Genomic DNA, 17319 nt, shown 5'->3' on the forward strand with positions numbered 1-17319 from the left:
TGAAAGATAACAAAAGCTAACTTGAAAAGTTAATCATGGTGATAATTATCAATAAAATAAAAATTAATAAAATAATCAAAATTAAAAAAGGAAAACAAAATCACTAAAGTCATAAATCTATAAATACTAGCCCCGCGTGATTCGGTAAATCTCGATTATTTACCTAACAAATCTCAACTTGAAAACATCAATAAATTGAAATTAATTAAACAAACAGTGCAAATTGGGGGGTTTCAGTAGCAGTTGTAAGTCGTAAGTCGTTGTAAGTTGTAGAGATATGAAACCCCCAAACACAACCAGAAGAACTATCAATTTACTCGACCAAGACATCCTCTGTATTATCTTCTCTATCCTCGATCTCTTCGATCTTGTTCGCTGTTCTTCTGTCTGTAAATCATGGTATGCTACTCCTTTTCTCCTCCCGCCTCCCTTCTACTTGTATTTTTTTTTACATTTTATACTCCAACTTGATTTTATCTTTTTTTTTTACTGGCAATCAACTCAACTTTATATGATTTACGTGTTGATTTCTGTTGGTTCTTTTTATGGGTTATTAATTTTATCCGAGTTTTATGGCTTTGTTCTTGATTATTGATGAAGTTGAATAATTATCCTCTAACCTCTTCCGTTGAATTTGGCTTAAATTTATTGTAATGATGTTCTCTTTTGTTGAATTTGGGTATCTCATTTTGTTGAGGCAAGCTCCAAATCACACTTTGGTGGAGGTGAGTATGATCACTTGTTGCTTACTTTGAGAACGAAGTTGTGAGTGCAAGGAAGTATGAGAGCATATACTTTGGGTCACTAAATGAGGTGATGAATGATGATGAATTGGATTCTCTTAATGTAGAGAAGACACGAAGATCAAAGGCCCTGATGGACCGCTAGACTGGTCGAGCACCTTTGGCTCGGTCGAGCAGTTGCTCCAGAGGAGTTCAGAATGTTGTGGAACACCGCTTGCCTGGTCGAGCGGCTGGTGCTCGTCGAGCGAGGCCCAGTACCCAAGTTCAACGACATTCTGTTTTATGCGGGATTATTTGTGGGCTTTTAAGCCTTTTTTCCTAGTTTATTCTAATATGTTTTATGACTATAAGGAGTGTTAGAGCATCATTAGGGTTATGTGAGTGAAGCTAATACACTACAAGCGACTAGGGTTTATCCAAGAGAATTCTTCATTGTATTAGTGATTTTGAGAGAGACCACCATTAAAGGTGAGGTCTTTGCTTTGTGAGTGTGTTCTCAAAGCTTGTGTGAGGCTTCTCATTGATGTATATTGATATATTAATGATAGTAAGCATTGTTTGAGGGGGAGGTATCATTAGATACCTCATACACCTTGTGTTTTGCTTCTTCCATTGTTGTGCTCTGTTTGTTGATTGTTTCTTCACCATTGCCATTGCCCATTCACAACAAATTTGTTGATGTATGAGCTGCTTTCCTTTCTCCCTTTGATATGATTATGATTGTTTAAACTTCAATAAAGAACCCTAAGTTACTTAGGACGAATCAACTTCAATGTAATAATATAGGAAAAGTTTCATGCCAATTCATTGCCACTTATAGAAGTGGAATAGACTAAAGAGTGTTAATGAAACTTTAGGAAGAAAAAACTTATGTTTATGTTTGGCTTATGTTGTAAAGTCTTGTGCAAATTTCCCACTTTTTAAGGTTGTATCGAAAAAAGGAAATTTACAAAGATATGTACATGTTCAGGAATGGAGTCTCTTTGTCTTAGACTTCTAAGGTATGTTTTAATTAATTAGATATTACCATTACTGGATAACAATCAGGCTGTTAGTATCCTTGTACTACCTGAGCATTCAAGGCAATGAATCAGTTGATGTCAGGACTTCTGTGCCTTTTGTTCCTGTATGGATGATTATCGTATCATACTTGAGTGTTTTAGGGTTGACCTAGTTACTTTGGTGTGAATGTGGTGTTCAGTGGTGAAACTTTGGTGAAAAATTTGAGATGGACAAAGGCTTGAACTTCAAATATGGGTTATAAAAAATAATAGTATAAAGGCTTGAGCTCTTGACCTCTTAGTTATAAAAACTATAACTTTATCACCAAGCCAATCATTGTCATATGATATATGTTGGTGTCATAATATACATATTATAGTAATAAACCTCGTTTAAGAAGGGTGACACTCCTTCCCGTTCTACTTATTTTTCTTTATTGACGGTGTCCAACTGTTCAAGTCATACGTGCACATTGCAGCTTCCTTATCAAGTTGTTCTTGTCAGAATGACAATGACCTGTGATGTATTAGTGTATGGATACCAATAAGTTTACCATGGCATGTTTTACGTTTATCTTCATGTGCGTGCTTGTGTGCTCATATTAGTATTTCTTTCTATCGTAATTGAGCTTGCAGTTTAATGATTTTCTGAAGGAATGTGATCATAAACACATCAAGATTAATGCATACATTGTATGTCAAACAATGGGCTAATGAGGCGTCCAGCTCTTCACTTAATATGGGAGGACCATTGAACGTATTCCTTGAGGATCTTGCAATGCAGAATCATAGGTCTGCCCTTGTTCAAGGTTCTGTTTTTGTTGATCAATGGAAAGGTCATACAGTTGGGTAAAGTTGTCCTTCTCTCATTAGAATTTATTCTTTCTTCTCTATTTCTTTTGGGCACACTATCATTATATATGTAATTTTGGGAAAGAAGTCATTTGTATTTTAAAATTACGGATTTTGTCATGTATCGTCATTACGCGTTAGGGTAGTAGATGCTCTCTATCTAGTACTCTTATTTGATTTCTGCTTATCACCGTGTTTTTTTCAGGATTGACCAATGCCGAATGAAGATGGGTTTGATTCTAACCGGCGTAGGGGACAAGGTATCATTCCTTGATTGGACTGCATCTTGCTCTCTATTTTGTATCATGGTCAAAGATGTGAATATGCTTCATACATGATCATCAAGATTCCTCTTTACTATTTTTACATTGTTCTATCTTCTCCCTCAGAATTCCTCCCCAGCTTTTTGGCCATCATGTTTATCTTTTATTCTTCTTGATTCCAGCTCATGCGTCTATGGTCATCTACAACTTACAAATGTTTGGAAGAGTACTCTCTATCTGATCTGGGCCCACTGGCAGATTTTGATTTTGATGAGAACAAGGTAAAGTAGAAAACAAAAGTGCATATATGCTTTTGATGAACTGTTTTATGGGTGCACCTATTGGCCATAGATAGCCAGTGCAGTAGACAAGCATATGGGCTTTCACCTACTGTTGTTCCTTTATCCCTATATATTTTTTTTTTCTAATCTCTGGCTTTTGAAGATGGATCTCTTGATATAATGACTTCTATGGGTTGTCATATTCCTATAGGTTGTTGGTTTGGCTGGAACCCGTTTATGTATATGGATGCGCCATCGAAATCGTAGCGCATTTCCTTTACGTGAAGGCACATTTCCAAAGGGCTTATGTATGAGGTTGGTGAACCATGTCTTGTTGTTTTTAACATATATTTTCCTTGTGCTGGCCTTATGCTTGTTTATTTTGTGTGCATGAAGGTACATGGACCCAGATGCTATGGTTGGATGTCAGGATGGCACAGTTAGGGTATTTGACATGTATAGTAGTACATGTTCTCAAATAATTCGGTAATTTTGTTATGCTTCCTTCTGTCAGGATGGCATAGTTAGGGTATTTTATATTTATAGCATGTATTGATCTAAATGACATTTAGAAGTACATCACAACATCTTTACTGCATCTAGTCCTTGAGTTGTGATTCTCGGATAAAGTTTGAACCTTGATTAGATATCCAATTTAAAGAAATAAATAGAAGATTACCAATTATGATATTGATTAAGAACCGATCTTTCAGTTTGCTTTCCAAACGTTGATGTATTGTAGTGACTATCGCATGGAGATCTTCAATAGCTTTTGCATCCTCCAATTAGAAGTATTAAAACTTGTCCCCTGTTCACGTGTCTGCTTTTTGCTCTTTATATCTACTGTCCATCACTTCCGTTCCCAAAAATAGTAAAATTTTCACTTTCCACAAACCTGCTCAAACTTTTTTTAACATTTCAGGATGGGAGATTCTGGTATAAATTGTTTGGCTGTGGGAGATGACCAACTGGTTTTGAGTGGTTCATCTCATGGAGGCATAAAACTAAACGTTTTGGGTCAATCATCTAATCAGCGAGTTTCTAGATTAAAGCCCAGCGATCTTCAAGGTTATGATTGTTAATCTTTCTATGTAGCAGTTTATTGTGTCTCTTTACAAAATTTGTTTTGTTGCTAGCATGAAGCAAGACAATTTCTTAAACCAATTGTTTTTTACTTGGGGGAAAAAGGATGCTCCGACATGCTTTTGTTACCTTGGAGCTCAGGAAATAAAATAAGTACATTTTAAGATATTGTTATCTCTGAAATCTGAATATTAAATCGTGTTCTAACTTCAGCTAAAATTTGAAGTTTCTAATAGTGCCCTTAATAAACATACCTTGAATTTGACGTTCCATTGTCAAATTTTGTCAATTCTTACTATTAGAATTTAGAACATACTTAAGACCAAATGTGGCCTATTATCATGTGAGCAGAGGGGTCTGCTATTTTTACATATTCTTTTGCGAGGAAGAATTTAGAACACCAGCATTATTGTGTTTTATTGTCAATTAGGTGTAAAGACCTTGTGCTACAATCCGTCCTCTCATTTGGCATTTGCTGGATCAATCAATGGTTATGCAGAATGTTGGGACCTTAGGTATAACTGTTGCATATATATTCTTATTCATGTGCTTACAATATCGTTTCAATCTTATATAATATCTATGCTGCTAATGTTTTGTAGAAAAATGAAAAAATTGTGGGGATATCGAGTGGGTCCCAATGCAATCTATTCTATGCAATTTCTGCGCATGGACATGTCAACACTAGTTGTTGGTGGCCTAGATGGTGTTCTACGTATTCTGGATCAAAATACTGGCGAGATTCTCTCACGCTGTGTGATTAGATCAAGTGCAGTGAAAATAACTTCAACAAATAGCTTGTATGGCTCGGTTGAAAGGAAACAGGTGAAGAGATTAACGGAAGATTCAGGTATCTCAAATTTTCCATTAATGACTCGACAACCCATAAGATGCATAGCTGTGGGGATGGGAAAAGTTGTTACCACTCATAACACCGACTTCATCAGAATGTGGAGATTCCGTGAAACAAAGTGAGGCAGTAGTCAAAATCACAGTAGAAGTCTAGGGCGTATTCACTGCATTGTATGCAAAAACACCTCATAATCTTGTTGATCTTGAGCTAAATTTTAATTATTGAGCATTGAGATGAGCTATTCTTTTTTCTTTTTTTTTTTTTGTTTTAGGACATCTGATTATTATTTCGGATACGATAATTGGCAGGTCGAAATTATGTATATAGTTACTTTCCATTTACAATGTTATTATTTCCCTTTTCCAGGGATTCAAAGTTTCCACCATAATAAGATGAGCTTAGTTTCCTTGAATCCTGTAAAAACTTCAGTATCCGAACAAGTTTCAATTTTTAGAGAGTGATGGATAGCTGAAGGTTTGTTCTCATTATATTTTTGTGTATCTATGTATCAAAATAAGAGCAGAAAAATAGTGATTTTGGCTAATTTGAGTTGCATAATGTTAGATTTGGTTTACATATGTTAAACCAATTCCGAGTCAGGCGGGTTAGACTTGGTTCACGATATGTTGAACCAATTTCGAGTCAGGGGGATTACAGTCGGGTACCTAGGTTTAGGTTTTGTTGGATATCTATTGGGTTAAAATCCTCCCACACTCTTTATAGTACCTATGAGGATATTTGGGGTGCTAAAACCTCCTTTCTCTAACCAAATTGCTCTCATATATAATGTGTCTACCAAGATATACAATGGGGTTCATTGAGCTCAATATGTTGATGACTGATACGTGAATTATTGAAACTTTTGAAGAGTTGAGGTAATTTGTTTGATGATGGAAGAACTGAAATGTGGAATATGTACAACGCATAACAATGTCAGTCAGAACCTTAATCTAAAAAGATTGGGGTCGGCTGGTGGAATATGTAGGATGTCTTTAGGAGATATTGGTGTATTGTTGAAAGTTCAGATGAGCAATATATAGCTGTCACTTGACAGTGTCAACTCTCAACATTATGTTCTGAGTCAAGCTAATGTGAATCATGAATTCATAATGTTCTCATAAAGCCATAAACTGGTAATTCTGCATTATTTGTGCATTTGTAAATTGTAGTGTTACAGGCACAGCTTGAGCATACCTGAATATCGCATCATGTCACGGGGGTTTTCTGAAACAAAGTCATGACACTCATTGAGTCATTGTACAATTTGTTCACATCTTTATCAGGACTACATCCCAATCCATCCCTCTTCTCATTTCTTTTTTTTTTTTTTACTTTCCTTCTCCGTCCGTTCTATTAATTTGTAACATTTTTCATTTTAGTCTTTCTCATTTAATTTGCATCATTTCTATTTTTGGATAATAGTCCACCACTTTTATTAGAGCAAATTCTCTTCAATGGAGATTCTAATATTCAAAGAATGATAAAGATCGCAAAATATAAAGAAATAATCAAACACACAAAGAATTGGAAGGTGGGAAAATCCTAATATCAAATTGATATTAGACTATTAAACCCACCCAATGAATAAAGAGTATTGTACTGATTAGTTCTTGATTACCCACACTAATAATTCTAATAACGGAGATGGAAAATTATAGAGATTATAAGAGTAATTGAAAAATTCCTAATTTATTCAAAAATTCTAATTTGTGGCTCTCTCTCTATCTAGATCAATCTCCTTTACAAGAGGATTACAATGTGTTTCTCTCTTGATTACAATGTAATTCATTAAAAGGATGTTCATAAGTATTTATAGGCTGTGACAAGTATGGACAGCAACCAAACATCACGTGCTAAAACAGAAAACCAAAATAGAAGCATGCGAACTCGAGGCTGCCTTTGGTCGACTGGTCGAGCTAATATTGCTCGGGTCAAGTGAGCTACAGGGGGTAGCTTCTGAGTTCTGACTTTTGTTCTACCTCTTGTGCATCAACAATGCCCTCCTTTTAGCACACCATACACCACAACATCAAACAAATATTGAGATTATGAGCTACAAACATAACAAATTTCTTTTAATTTCATTTATACATTTTAAATCTCTTTTAATTTTATTCACACAATATATTCTTTCTCTTTATTTATTATCACTTTCATAAAAATAACCCAATTTCTCTTTGATGCAAATCAAAGAGGACAAAATAGTATATTTCAGTCGCGTTGTGTATCAAAAATTCATCCTTTTTCATAATCAAAAAATTAACCATCCTTTTCCACCATTTCTTCCTCTTTCTGTATAGTTTAGCAAATAAAAAAATTTTCAAATTTAAATTTGAATAAAATTCCACCATTGTTTTTAAAATAATTAAAGCTGAGAATGACTATCCAAACCCTATAATTCATTTATGATTTTATAATTGAAATTTATAATTTAAAATAAAATACTTATTTCTAAACACTACTAAAAGAAGAAAAAGTGGAGTACGTCAATATGTAAACGTAAGGATGGATTGAAGAGATTTAGATTAAAAGGAATGACGTCTTCATGTCCTTGTTATTTTTTTACACATTCTGATTTTTGAGTCGAGTAGCTGAATGCTTCACGTTTCAAAACTCTATATTGTACGCACTTTTCTAATCACCCTGTTTTGGGCTTTTCTCCTAGATTGCACTAAAACGGACACGAACATGAACACGGAAACGACACGGATACGGGAAAACGCCAACTTAAAAATGGCGGACACGGGGACACAAAAATGGTAATATAATAAATATATCAAATTAAAGATAATTTTACAATCTTTCATTTGATATATGTAAATAAACACTTTAAAAACATAAAACTCACATAAAATGAAAATAAGTACCAAATAAACAACATGAGTATTTAAAAATAGTCATACAAACCAAATCAAAGAAAACCAAATAAATAGGTAAATTTAAGTTTGATCATCACACATCATCCATATGACATCCATCATCATCCTCCGCTACAAAAATAGTTTCCAACTCGGGCTCATCGAGAGAAAGATCCGCCATGCCAAGACAAATAGAATCTTCTAAATTTTCAAAGTCATCTCCTCCAACATCCCACAACCTTGTTCTTCCCTTGTTATAAGCCTCACCTCTCCTTGAAAGCAAACGAAGATTGTTATGAATGTACACCAAATCTTGAGCATGTTTTGGTGCAAGTTTGTTTCTAGTACATGAATGAATGAATTTATATGTGCTCCAATTCCTCTCACAACAAGAGGAAGATGATGGTTGTCCAAACAACTTGAATGCTAATGCTTGAAGCATCGGAACTTGTGAGCCATAAGTTGCCCACCAATGCTTTGGAGCCTTCAAGTACATATCATTCAAGCATTCCAGTTCGGTAAATACGCCACCATCTCTTGCCGAGAAAATAGCATACTTCATATTAACCTTTCTTCTATCTTCCAAGTCTTGAAACAATCTTCTAAAGCAATTGAATCTTTGTGTGGAAATTTCATTGTCAACATGTGGAGCAACTCTAGCGGGGACCTCTTTAAGCCACGTGTCACTATAATACCTTTTAAATACATAAAAAAGAAGAAAGTTTAGTTAATGCATAATCTAATGCTTTAAACATTTAAACATACAAAAATATATATGTAACACCCCGAGATTTTAATGACGTAATTATTTAATATTTTAATAGTTTTTAAAGATTTAACAATTATTATTTAATTATTTCCGAATTAGTTTTAATAAATTTCTTTCATATACGGATTTAAATGTTGACTTATATATATATTAGAAATATAGTTACGACTTCTTAAATAAAGAGGTTCGAATCAAAATGATTATTTTACTAAAACGTGTGAGCCCACGAAGTCTCTTAGTTGGGCCTTGCAAGAAAAATAAACCGAGATAAAATAAATAAATAAATAAACCTAATAATAATAATAATAATAATAATAATAATAATAATAATAATAATAATAATAAAAACAAGTATATAAAAAAAAAAAAAAAAACTCATGAAACCCTAAATACAAAAGCTAGCCGTCATCCTCTCTTCTCTCCCTCTCCTTCTTCCTCTCTCTTCCCGTGCACCTCCTTCCCATTTTCCTCAACCGGCAGCTTCCCTCGCAAGCAGCAGCAAGGGCTGCGTCTCGTTCCCCGACCAGCAGCCGCCCTCGCAAGCAGCAGCAAGGGCTGCGTCTCCTTCCCCAAACAGCAGCGACCAACATCTAGGCCGCCACCGCTTCGCGTCTGCTGCAGCCAAGACCCCAGCCTGCTCTTCTCCCTTTTCTGCCGTGGAGGCTGCCGCCACCAACAGCCACGGCCCAGCCGCGTGGGTCCTTCACCACCATCTAGTCTTCATCCTTTTGTTAGTCCCATCTTTGTGAGCCATCTCTTCTTTTTTCTCTAATTAATTCCTAGTTTTATTTGAAGTTTTATTGAAGTTTTATGAAGTTTATGAGTGATGTTGATTTTTTTTTGTTATTTTCATTGAATCTTTTTGTGGCTAAGAATTTGATTGATGAATTAAACATGTTTATGACTTAGGGTTTGAAGTGTGATCGAAATTATGGGTTGTGTGTTGGTTTTTGTATTAGTTTTTTCGAATCTTAGTATGTGTAGTGATTAAATATGTTATCTTTGAACACGAAACGATTAGGGCTTGGATTTAGAAATGAAATTACTAGTGTGTTTTATACTATATTTTGGTGATGATTGATTAAATAACTTTAAAAGTTGTTTTAAGATTTGGTCGATTAGTTATTATTGTGAATAATTAGTGATGGTGATGATGTTAGTTGACTATGAAAGTGATTTCGATTGATTATATTGGGAATAATAGTTACTAATTTTTTTGGTTTGATTGTTGTAAATTACAAATACCCTTATTAGGTTGTTCTTGAAATTATAGATACATGATATTGGTAAGCCAAGAGCATAATGTCAACTTATCGTAGATGGTTGCTAAAGTTATTTGTCGTGTTGTTTTGATTATAGTTCTTAATAGCCTTGGAGAATGCAACAAATGATATCCCGATATGATAACTCTAAGATTTGCTTTATCGTTATATTAATATTATATTAAAATCATAAGATTTAGTTGTGATTAGTTATTTTTGGGTAACGCGAGCCGATATGCTCAAAATTAGTTAATGCAAAGAAACGATTCACACATACTTCTACTTTAAATTGATGGAAAGACTTATGCTGTGTTGAGTCAATGATTTTGACTTGTATTGAATGAGTTGTGTGCGTGCTAGAGTAATTGAAAACTTGTCGTGAATGGATGATAGTGGTTACTTTGGTTTCTAGCTGGTATGACAAAGTAGTTAAGAGAACTTATAAGTTCTATTTCTAACTTGTATAGGTTCCCAGTTTATAAGAGGAAAGTAGACCCTTAGTTGGGCAATTTTTGTAACTTGTGGTCGTGCAGTGACGCTTGCAGGTACGTACATGCAGTAATAACCCTTATATGCAATTTACTTTAAGACATTATTGTTTATTGTGATAGTATGCAATGTATCGAAACTATGAGATACTAGTGAGTACACTTTATATGAAGAGCTATCGACTATGAAGTCTTTACGCTTAGAATAGTTTAGAGAATGAGAGTGTTAATAGAAGGCGGGAACCACCCCCTTATATATTTAAGAATTAGATTATGCCTTAATTGGAGTTAGAATGACTCCGTTATAGGTGAATTTCATATTCTATGGAGTGGCTCAGTGGGTTTTGGTGCGCTGCTATCCCAGGGCGCTCATTAATAGTTGAGGGTGGAAGTTATTCCCATCTGATACGGTACTAGATTATGATTAGCTGGCGTGACTCAACTGGATTATGTCTGGTTGTTTTTATAGTCCCCTAGGTGAGGTTCGACGGGACCACCGTAAACGCCCCTTGACCGAGGTGTTACCATGCGGGCCTTGCAAACCCCAATATGGTGGCCTCTTCACTAGTTAGTACCCCAGTGTGTTAGTTTTTCCCAAAGGTAGGACCCGAGAGGCTCAGCTGGAGGGGGCATAAGCTCATACTTTGCCAATGGGCGCCGGGAGGCCGATAACGCCCTTGACCGTGTCACTATGCCAGGAAGTAGAGAAAAGATCCACTGATAGAAAACTATTCAGTGATAGAAAGTTTATTCATTGATCGAAAGTTATTTAATGGTAGGAGTTTCATTCTTTGGTAGAAAGCTTACGCGTTGATAGAACGTTTACTTTTTGATAGAATATTTACTCTTTGATAGGACATCTACTTATTGATAGAATAGCTTATGCTATGGAGAAATATGCTTAAGTTAAGTTACCTCAAGGGTATTACAGACTATGATCACATTTACCTTAAGATAGACAAGCTCTATAAGGTCATGTGTTAGGTATTCTGTTAATGCTTTGGTCGAGTTGAACTATGCGTGTTTTGCAAGAGTTTATATTTGAAAAGAGGAGCGTGAAGACCTGCATTCTACCCAAGAGCACATGGTTCGGGTTGGAAGGCACGTAATGAAATTAAGAAGTATAAGTGGCCGATAAACGGTTACTATCTGTGCTTGCGTTTTATGAAATCATCTTATGTTATTTTATGATATATTGCTATCTAGTAGTTGGCCTTATTATATATGATGCTAGTTACTGACGTGTACGTGTTTGTGTTTATGTTTGTTTGTTGACTTTCTATGATTGTCCTGCTGTGACACATTGGCCCTTGGTCTAATGTCGAGCAGCAGGGGGATCATAGACAAGCGTAGCAGGTTCTGGAGCTTCTTTTGCATTGCATTGCATTTGGGGAGAGTGATAAGGGCGAAGCATACCCTGTGTCATACCGCTATCTTTCGATTTTGTAGTTTTGTTATCGTTTGTAAACTTTGGTTGTATATGTTTTGTTATGAGGCTTTGCGTCCTCTCTCGTACATTTGTATTTCCGCTGCGTAGTTTATAGCTCAGTATGGTTTTAAGAAGTTAAGTTTTTTTAAAACGCAAACGTCGACACTGGAACCACGATCCATGCTTGGCATGTTGATTTGGGAAGTTGGCGACGAATCATTCCGCCGTGACATAGTTTTGATAGGTGCCTTTACTTTATTAGCTTCTAAATAACTTGTTTTTCTACAAAGGCGCACAGTTTTAAGGCAAATGCTGCCGAAATTTCCACTCGCTCATTTTTTTTTAAAGTTAATAATTAACGTTTATCTAAATTCTTTTCCTTTTTCTTTTATGTAACACTCGAATTTCCTCCCGTCCTTTACGGTTTTGGTTTCGTTAAGGGGTCGGAAATTCTGGGATATTACAATATAATACCTCGGATTCAAAGAATGTGCCAAACAATGAAGTGGAGTGTTGCTTTTCTTCTAACGGCTAAGAAGTATTGTTTCGACCACACTAAAGAAAAAAGAATACTCATGCCTTTGCATATGCTCATGGTTATATATGATCTCCTTCACCTTTGAAATCATTGAATCCCATTTTGCATATACTAGATGAAGTGATGCTTTGTCAGTGTCACATGCTCTTATCATGTCATAAATGGGACGAGTAAAATCAAGGATGTAATCTACCTTGTCCCACCAATTGTCATTTAGAATCTTTTCCCTCACAAGTGTAGCTTGTCCACGATGATCATCACGATATGTGGACCAAGCCTCACTAACAACCATGGATTGAAGAGTAGTTTTAAGAAGTTTCATCCTCTTTAGCATGACAACTACTGAAGCGAAGCGAGTATCACCAACAGAAAGAAGCTTTAATTGAGAGAACTTATTAAGGAGGCGTTTGGTTCGCACAAGGGAATCGGAATGGAATGAGGAAAGGGAATGAAGGAGAAAGGAATGGATTCCCCTAATTTAGCCTAGTCGTTTGGTTGTGTTCAGGAAACGGAATGAACTGCTGAATGATTCCCTTTGTGACTGTTTGGTTCAAGCTAAGGAATCAAAATTTGAGTTTTTAAATTCTTTTATATTTTCTCCAAAAATAAGTAGTTGTTATATGATAAACTTGAAAAACTTATTTTTTGAAAAAACATAACTCTAAATAATAACAACGTAGCTCGATTAATTACATATAATGACTTGTTTGTAGATCAAAATACATACGAAAAGTGTTCTAGTCCTTTTCAAATCATTCTAATGTTCCTCGAAGTATCTTGGATCAAGGACTCGCAAGAAGAAATAGCGCAGTTCCTCACTGGAGATACAATATTGCAAGGAGGAAGTAGGGAAAAAATAACCTCAACAAGGTTGATTATTAAAAAAGGGAATCAATCTCAGGAAGATTTTCAAAAAACCTTGATCATATGATGAAACCCAACTTCTTACAGCCTACATGAAAGCTATTCAGCCATATATTGTGCCACTTGCATATGCTCATTTTCAACTATATGTCCTAGAAGCTAGCCTGAGTACATCTTATCAACTGTATCTATACCAAAGGAACAAACTCAGGGATCCTGGTGTTGAAAGATGATCCTTGCAAGTCACAGGTAAATATATCCTTGGTTCAACAGTGAGAAGCAAGACTGTAGAAGCACAGGTACCCGTGATGCAACAATACAATTCAATTCAATAAAGTCTATCTAGTTGACTTCCCACAAGTCACTGCAGCTAAAACTCCAGCCTCAGCATCACCAGAGGAAAAAATTCAGTTGGTGTTCTGTAATTTGCTGTATAGTTCTTACCGCTCTAGTATGACTCAAAGCAGCATGAAATGTAGAACTTGACCATAAGACCTACACATGAAGTTCCTCAATGCCAAAAGCAACAATATTCTTTAATAATTTAATCATGAAAAAGACAAGAGATAAACAACACCTAAGCCTTAATGAACATCAATAAGAACAACAAAGAACTACCAAGTACCTTGTTTCCATGTATTCTTCAAAACCAAACAAACAAAGAATCAACAACACATTGCTACTTCACATTGCTACTTCACATTGAATACCAAATGAAACACAGTACGATTAAAACCACAGCTTGTGAAACAGCTTGTGATCTCAACAACACATATCTCAACAAATACAGAATACAAACCTACAAAATACAACACCAATACAGCTTGTGATATCATGGCAATGTTTATGTATAACCCTCTAAGGTCATATCATGTTTAAGAATCACAGCAAAATTAGAACCCCCATTATACACCACATCACCACCATTATGAAAAAATTACACATTCAAATACACAACAACCGGATAATACTCCATTTCTTGCATAAAATATGACAAAAAGTAGTATAATTTCATAGGAGCATTTCATCGAGCACATCATGTGCATCCTATAACACATATAATCAATAGCAGCAGAAATCCAAATTATAGTATAATCATAATAATATGAGGAATAAATACTAAACAAATACAGGAATCCAGAACAATTAATCCAACTTCAACAACAATTAGCAGCAGAACACGAATGAAGAAGAACACGAATCGACAATAGCAGCAGCAGCATAGAATCGACATGAATTACAGAGCTTCAACAAATGAAGAAGAACATGAATTACAGCAGCAGCAGCGGTACAACAGAGAATGAAGAAGAACAACGAGTGAAGAGGAAGGAGATTCAAATCAACAAGTAACTTACATTTGACAATCGATGCAGCAAAATCGAGCGTGAGAGAAATGGCAAAGCAGCAGGAGGAACGACGCGCGAGGAAGAGATGAGAACTTGAGGAAGACGAACCTTAAAACTTGAGGAAGACGAATGGAAGGAGATGGCGGTAGCACGCTAGTAGGGTTTGGAGAGGACAGCTTCAAGAATGGGGAAGGGAATGGAATGGGAAAGTGAAGGGGGAGGTGGGGAATGAGGATTACCTCATTTGGGTAAACCTAAACCTTAAAATGGGGAAACGAAATCATTCTAAATGCGAACCAAACAACATCAAAGGGAATGGGGTATTTCCATTCCCTTTCCCTTTTCCTTTCCTTAAGACCCCCAACCAAACGCCCCCTAAATATAGCTAACCTCATTGAATGGTTCATTATGTAGTTTTTGACAAATAAAGCATCTCCATGAACTTCGGTTATCCAATGACACTCATCATAAACCTCCTCATTGTTTGAAACATTTTTAGCATTACAAATGTTTTTAAGAGCAAGGTTAAGAGTGTGAAAAATGCATGGTGTCCAAAATATATGTGGATATCTACCCTCTATAAGTTCTCCAGCGGCCTTGCAATTGGTTGCATTATCAGTGAGAATTTGTACAACAAATTTGTCATCTCCAACTTCTTCAATGGCATCATTCAACAAACTAGCAATAAAGTCTTTATCCTTTACCTCTCCTGAGCAATCAACGACCTTTAAGAACAGACGACCAACTTCACAAGCCACCATGAGGTTAATTAAAGGTCTCCTTTGTGGATCACTCCACCCATCACTCACTATACTTACCCCTTTTTCCCTCCAAGAACAAAGTGGTTCTCATTTTATTGTAACAGGAGGCTTGTAACCAGTAATATTATTTTTGGCAGCATAGTTGTATGAACTAATATAGTAAGGGTTTCGACAAAGGTTGAAAGGCAATCCTCCAGTAAAAAACATCCTTGCTATCTCAGCATTCAAATTGTTTCGAGCTTGTATATCAAAAGCTTTGGTGATTGGGTTGTCAGATTTTCTTTTCTTGCCATATGAAGTTGGTGAAAGAGAAGTTTCAGAAGATAAAGATTGACTAGGAAGTGGTGGTCTTTTTGGTTGTCTAGATTCTTTATATTGCTCAACTTGTCTTTCTACGTTTCTCATTTGCATTCTATCCTCATTTGTTACATTAGGACATTGACTAATTTCACCTTTTGCAAGACCCATCAAATGTGCTCTAACTCTAGTATATGAACCATTCTTTATTTGTTTGCAAAAGTTGCATTGCCAAGTATAATTACCCCCACCTCCACTCATTTTGTCCCCTTTAACAGCATATTTCCACAACGGATAAGAATTGAAATCACCCTCTTCATTTGTAGCATCACCACTAACATTGCATGAATCAGAGCCAGTAGCCCCACTACTAGATATGATTGAACTCTTCAAATTCAAACAACCACAATTAAAGATTTAAAAATAAAGATTAACAAATAACACATTAACAATTTAACATTAACAAATAACAATTAACAAATATTCAAAGAGGATATACAAAAAAAATCAAGAACAACATTTCAACTTTTCAAAATTCAAATTACAAACACATTAACAATTTAACATTAACAAATAACAATTAACAAATATTCAAAGAGGATATACAAAAAAATCAAGAACAACATTTCAACTTTTCAAAATTCAAATTACAAACACGAAGATTAAGAATGTAAGATTAACAAATAACACATTAACAATTTAACATTAACAAATAACAATTAACGAATATTCAAAGAGGATATACAAAAAAATCAAGAACAACATTTCAACTTTTCAAAATTCAAATTACAAACTTTTCAAGATTAAGAATTTAAGATTAACACTAAGATTAAAGATTAGAACAAGATTAATATTAGGATTTAGGATAAAGAGTGAAAATACCTTAAACAAAATCAAAAATTTCGATTTTTAGGAGCAGAAGCAGCAGAGCAGTGTTCGATTCGAAGTTTCGAACAACCCACAGGGCAACAGCAGTTTTCGTCTGTGATGGAGGAGCGGGCGGTGGTGTGGTGCGGGTGTGCGGCAGCGATAGTGGAGGTGGAGGAAGAGTTGTGTAGAGTTTTTAGAGTTAGAGTGAAAGAGAGTTGAGAGGAGTGAGAGCAAGAGAGGGAATTGAGAGGGAAATCAAGGAATTTGAGTGCTGCTACCTGTTGCTTCTGATTTCAATTTTTTTTATTTTATTTTTTTTTAAAAAACGTGTCCTTGACTCTTTGTCGTGTCCCTTCCGTGTCCTTGCCGTGTCCGCGTGTCCAGAAAAATATTAAAATATTCGACACTTCATTTGGCGTGTCGGACACGGATTTTCGCGTGTCCGTGTCCGACACGCGACACGCAAGTTCAGTGGCGTGTCCGACACGCGACATGCAGGTTTAGTGGCGTGTCCGTGTATTCGAGCTTTTCTCATCCAATTTGCCTTTTGTTTTGATTAGTATAAAAGGAAAAAAAATATATGGTCATGTAAATAAGAAACACAAATTTTTGTGAGATACGATTTTTTTAAAAGAGTATTTTTAATTGAGCTGGTCAAAAAGGAAAATATAAAGTAAGTTTTTCAGTAGGCATTAAGAATATTGTAACTAGACATTTATAATATTGTAAGTACTTAAGTACTTACTCGGTGGGCATTATGT

General features: G+C 35.5%; 2 protein-coding genes across 6 annotated transcripts; one reads left to right on the forward strand and one right to left on the reverse strand.

Moving 5' to 3' along the window:
- Nucleotides 1-158: 158 nt before the first annotated feature.
- Nucleotides 159-5617, forward strand: LOC130802132 (F-box/WD-40 repeat-containing protein At3g52030). Of its 2 annotated transcripts, none has more exons than XM_057666034.1 (9): nt 159-399; nt 2399-2593; nt 2802-2856; nt 3042-3140; nt 3352-3455; nt 3537-3626; nt 4063-4208; nt 4654-4738; nt 4826-5617. In XM_057666034.1, exons 1-9 carry the CDS (start codon nt 278-280, stop codon nt 5196-5198), a joined length of 1269 nt encoding a protein of 422 aa, XP_057522017.1. In that variant the 5' UTR covers nt 159-277; the 3' UTR covers nt 5199-5617. The 2 variants fall into 2 exon arrangements, with proteins under 2 accessions (XP_057522017.1, XP_057522018.1); XM_057666035.1 differs by having other exon boundaries at nt 246-399; nt 2381-2593.
- Nucleotides 5618-7945: 2328 nt separating this feature from the next.
- On the reverse strand, nt 7946-16833 carry LOC130802133 (uncharacterized). Of its 4 annotated transcripts, XR_009039735.1 has the most exons (3): nt 16571-16833; nt 14640-16075; nt 13082-13779 (listed from the first exon to the last, which is right to left on the reverse strand). XR_009039735.1 is itself a non-coding variant. In XM_057666038.1 (2 exons), exon 2 carries the CDS (start codon nt 8494-8496, stop codon nt 8029-8031), a length of 468 nt encoding a protein of 155 aa, XP_057522021.1. In that variant the 5' UTR covers nt 8497-8629; nt 16571-16833; the 3' UTR covers nt 7946-8028. The 4 variants fall into 3 exon arrangements, 3 of the variants coding, with proteins under 3 accessions (XP_057522021.1, XP_057522019.1, XP_057522020.1); XM_057666036.1 differs by having other exon boundaries at nt 13105-16075; XM_057666038.1 differs by lacking the exons at nt 13082-13779; nt 14640-16075 and adding an exon at nt 7946-8629.
- Between the last annotated feature and the right edge of the window lie 486 nt (nt 16834-17319).

This window comes from Amaranthus tricolor, chromosome 16, assembly GCF_026212465.1.
Source record: "Amaranthus tricolor cultivar Red isolate AtriRed21 chromosome 16, ASM2621246v1, whole genome shotgun sequence".
In the NCBI taxonomy this organism is placed as follows: domain Eukaryota; kingdom Viridiplantae; phylum Streptophyta; class Magnoliopsida; order Caryophyllales; family Amaranthaceae; genus Amaranthus; species Amaranthus tricolor.

Coding starts and splice junctions, on each gene's coding strand:
- LOC130802132 (XM_057666034.1), top strand. CDS start 278: ATGAAACCCCCAAACACAACCAGAAGAACTATCAATTTACTCGACCAA. Junction 3,456..3,536: donor CCAAAGGGCTTATGTATGAG/GTTGGTGAACCA, acceptor GTGTGCATGAAG/GTACATGGACCCAGATGCTA. Junction 4,739..4,825: donor GCAGAATGTTGGGACCTTAG/GTATAACTGTTG, acceptor AATGTTTTGTAG/AAAAATGAAAAAATTGTGGG.
- LOC130802133 (XM_057666036.1), bottom strand. CDS start 15,391: ATGGTGGCTTGTGAAGTTGGTCGTCTGTTCTTAAAGGTCGTTGATTGC.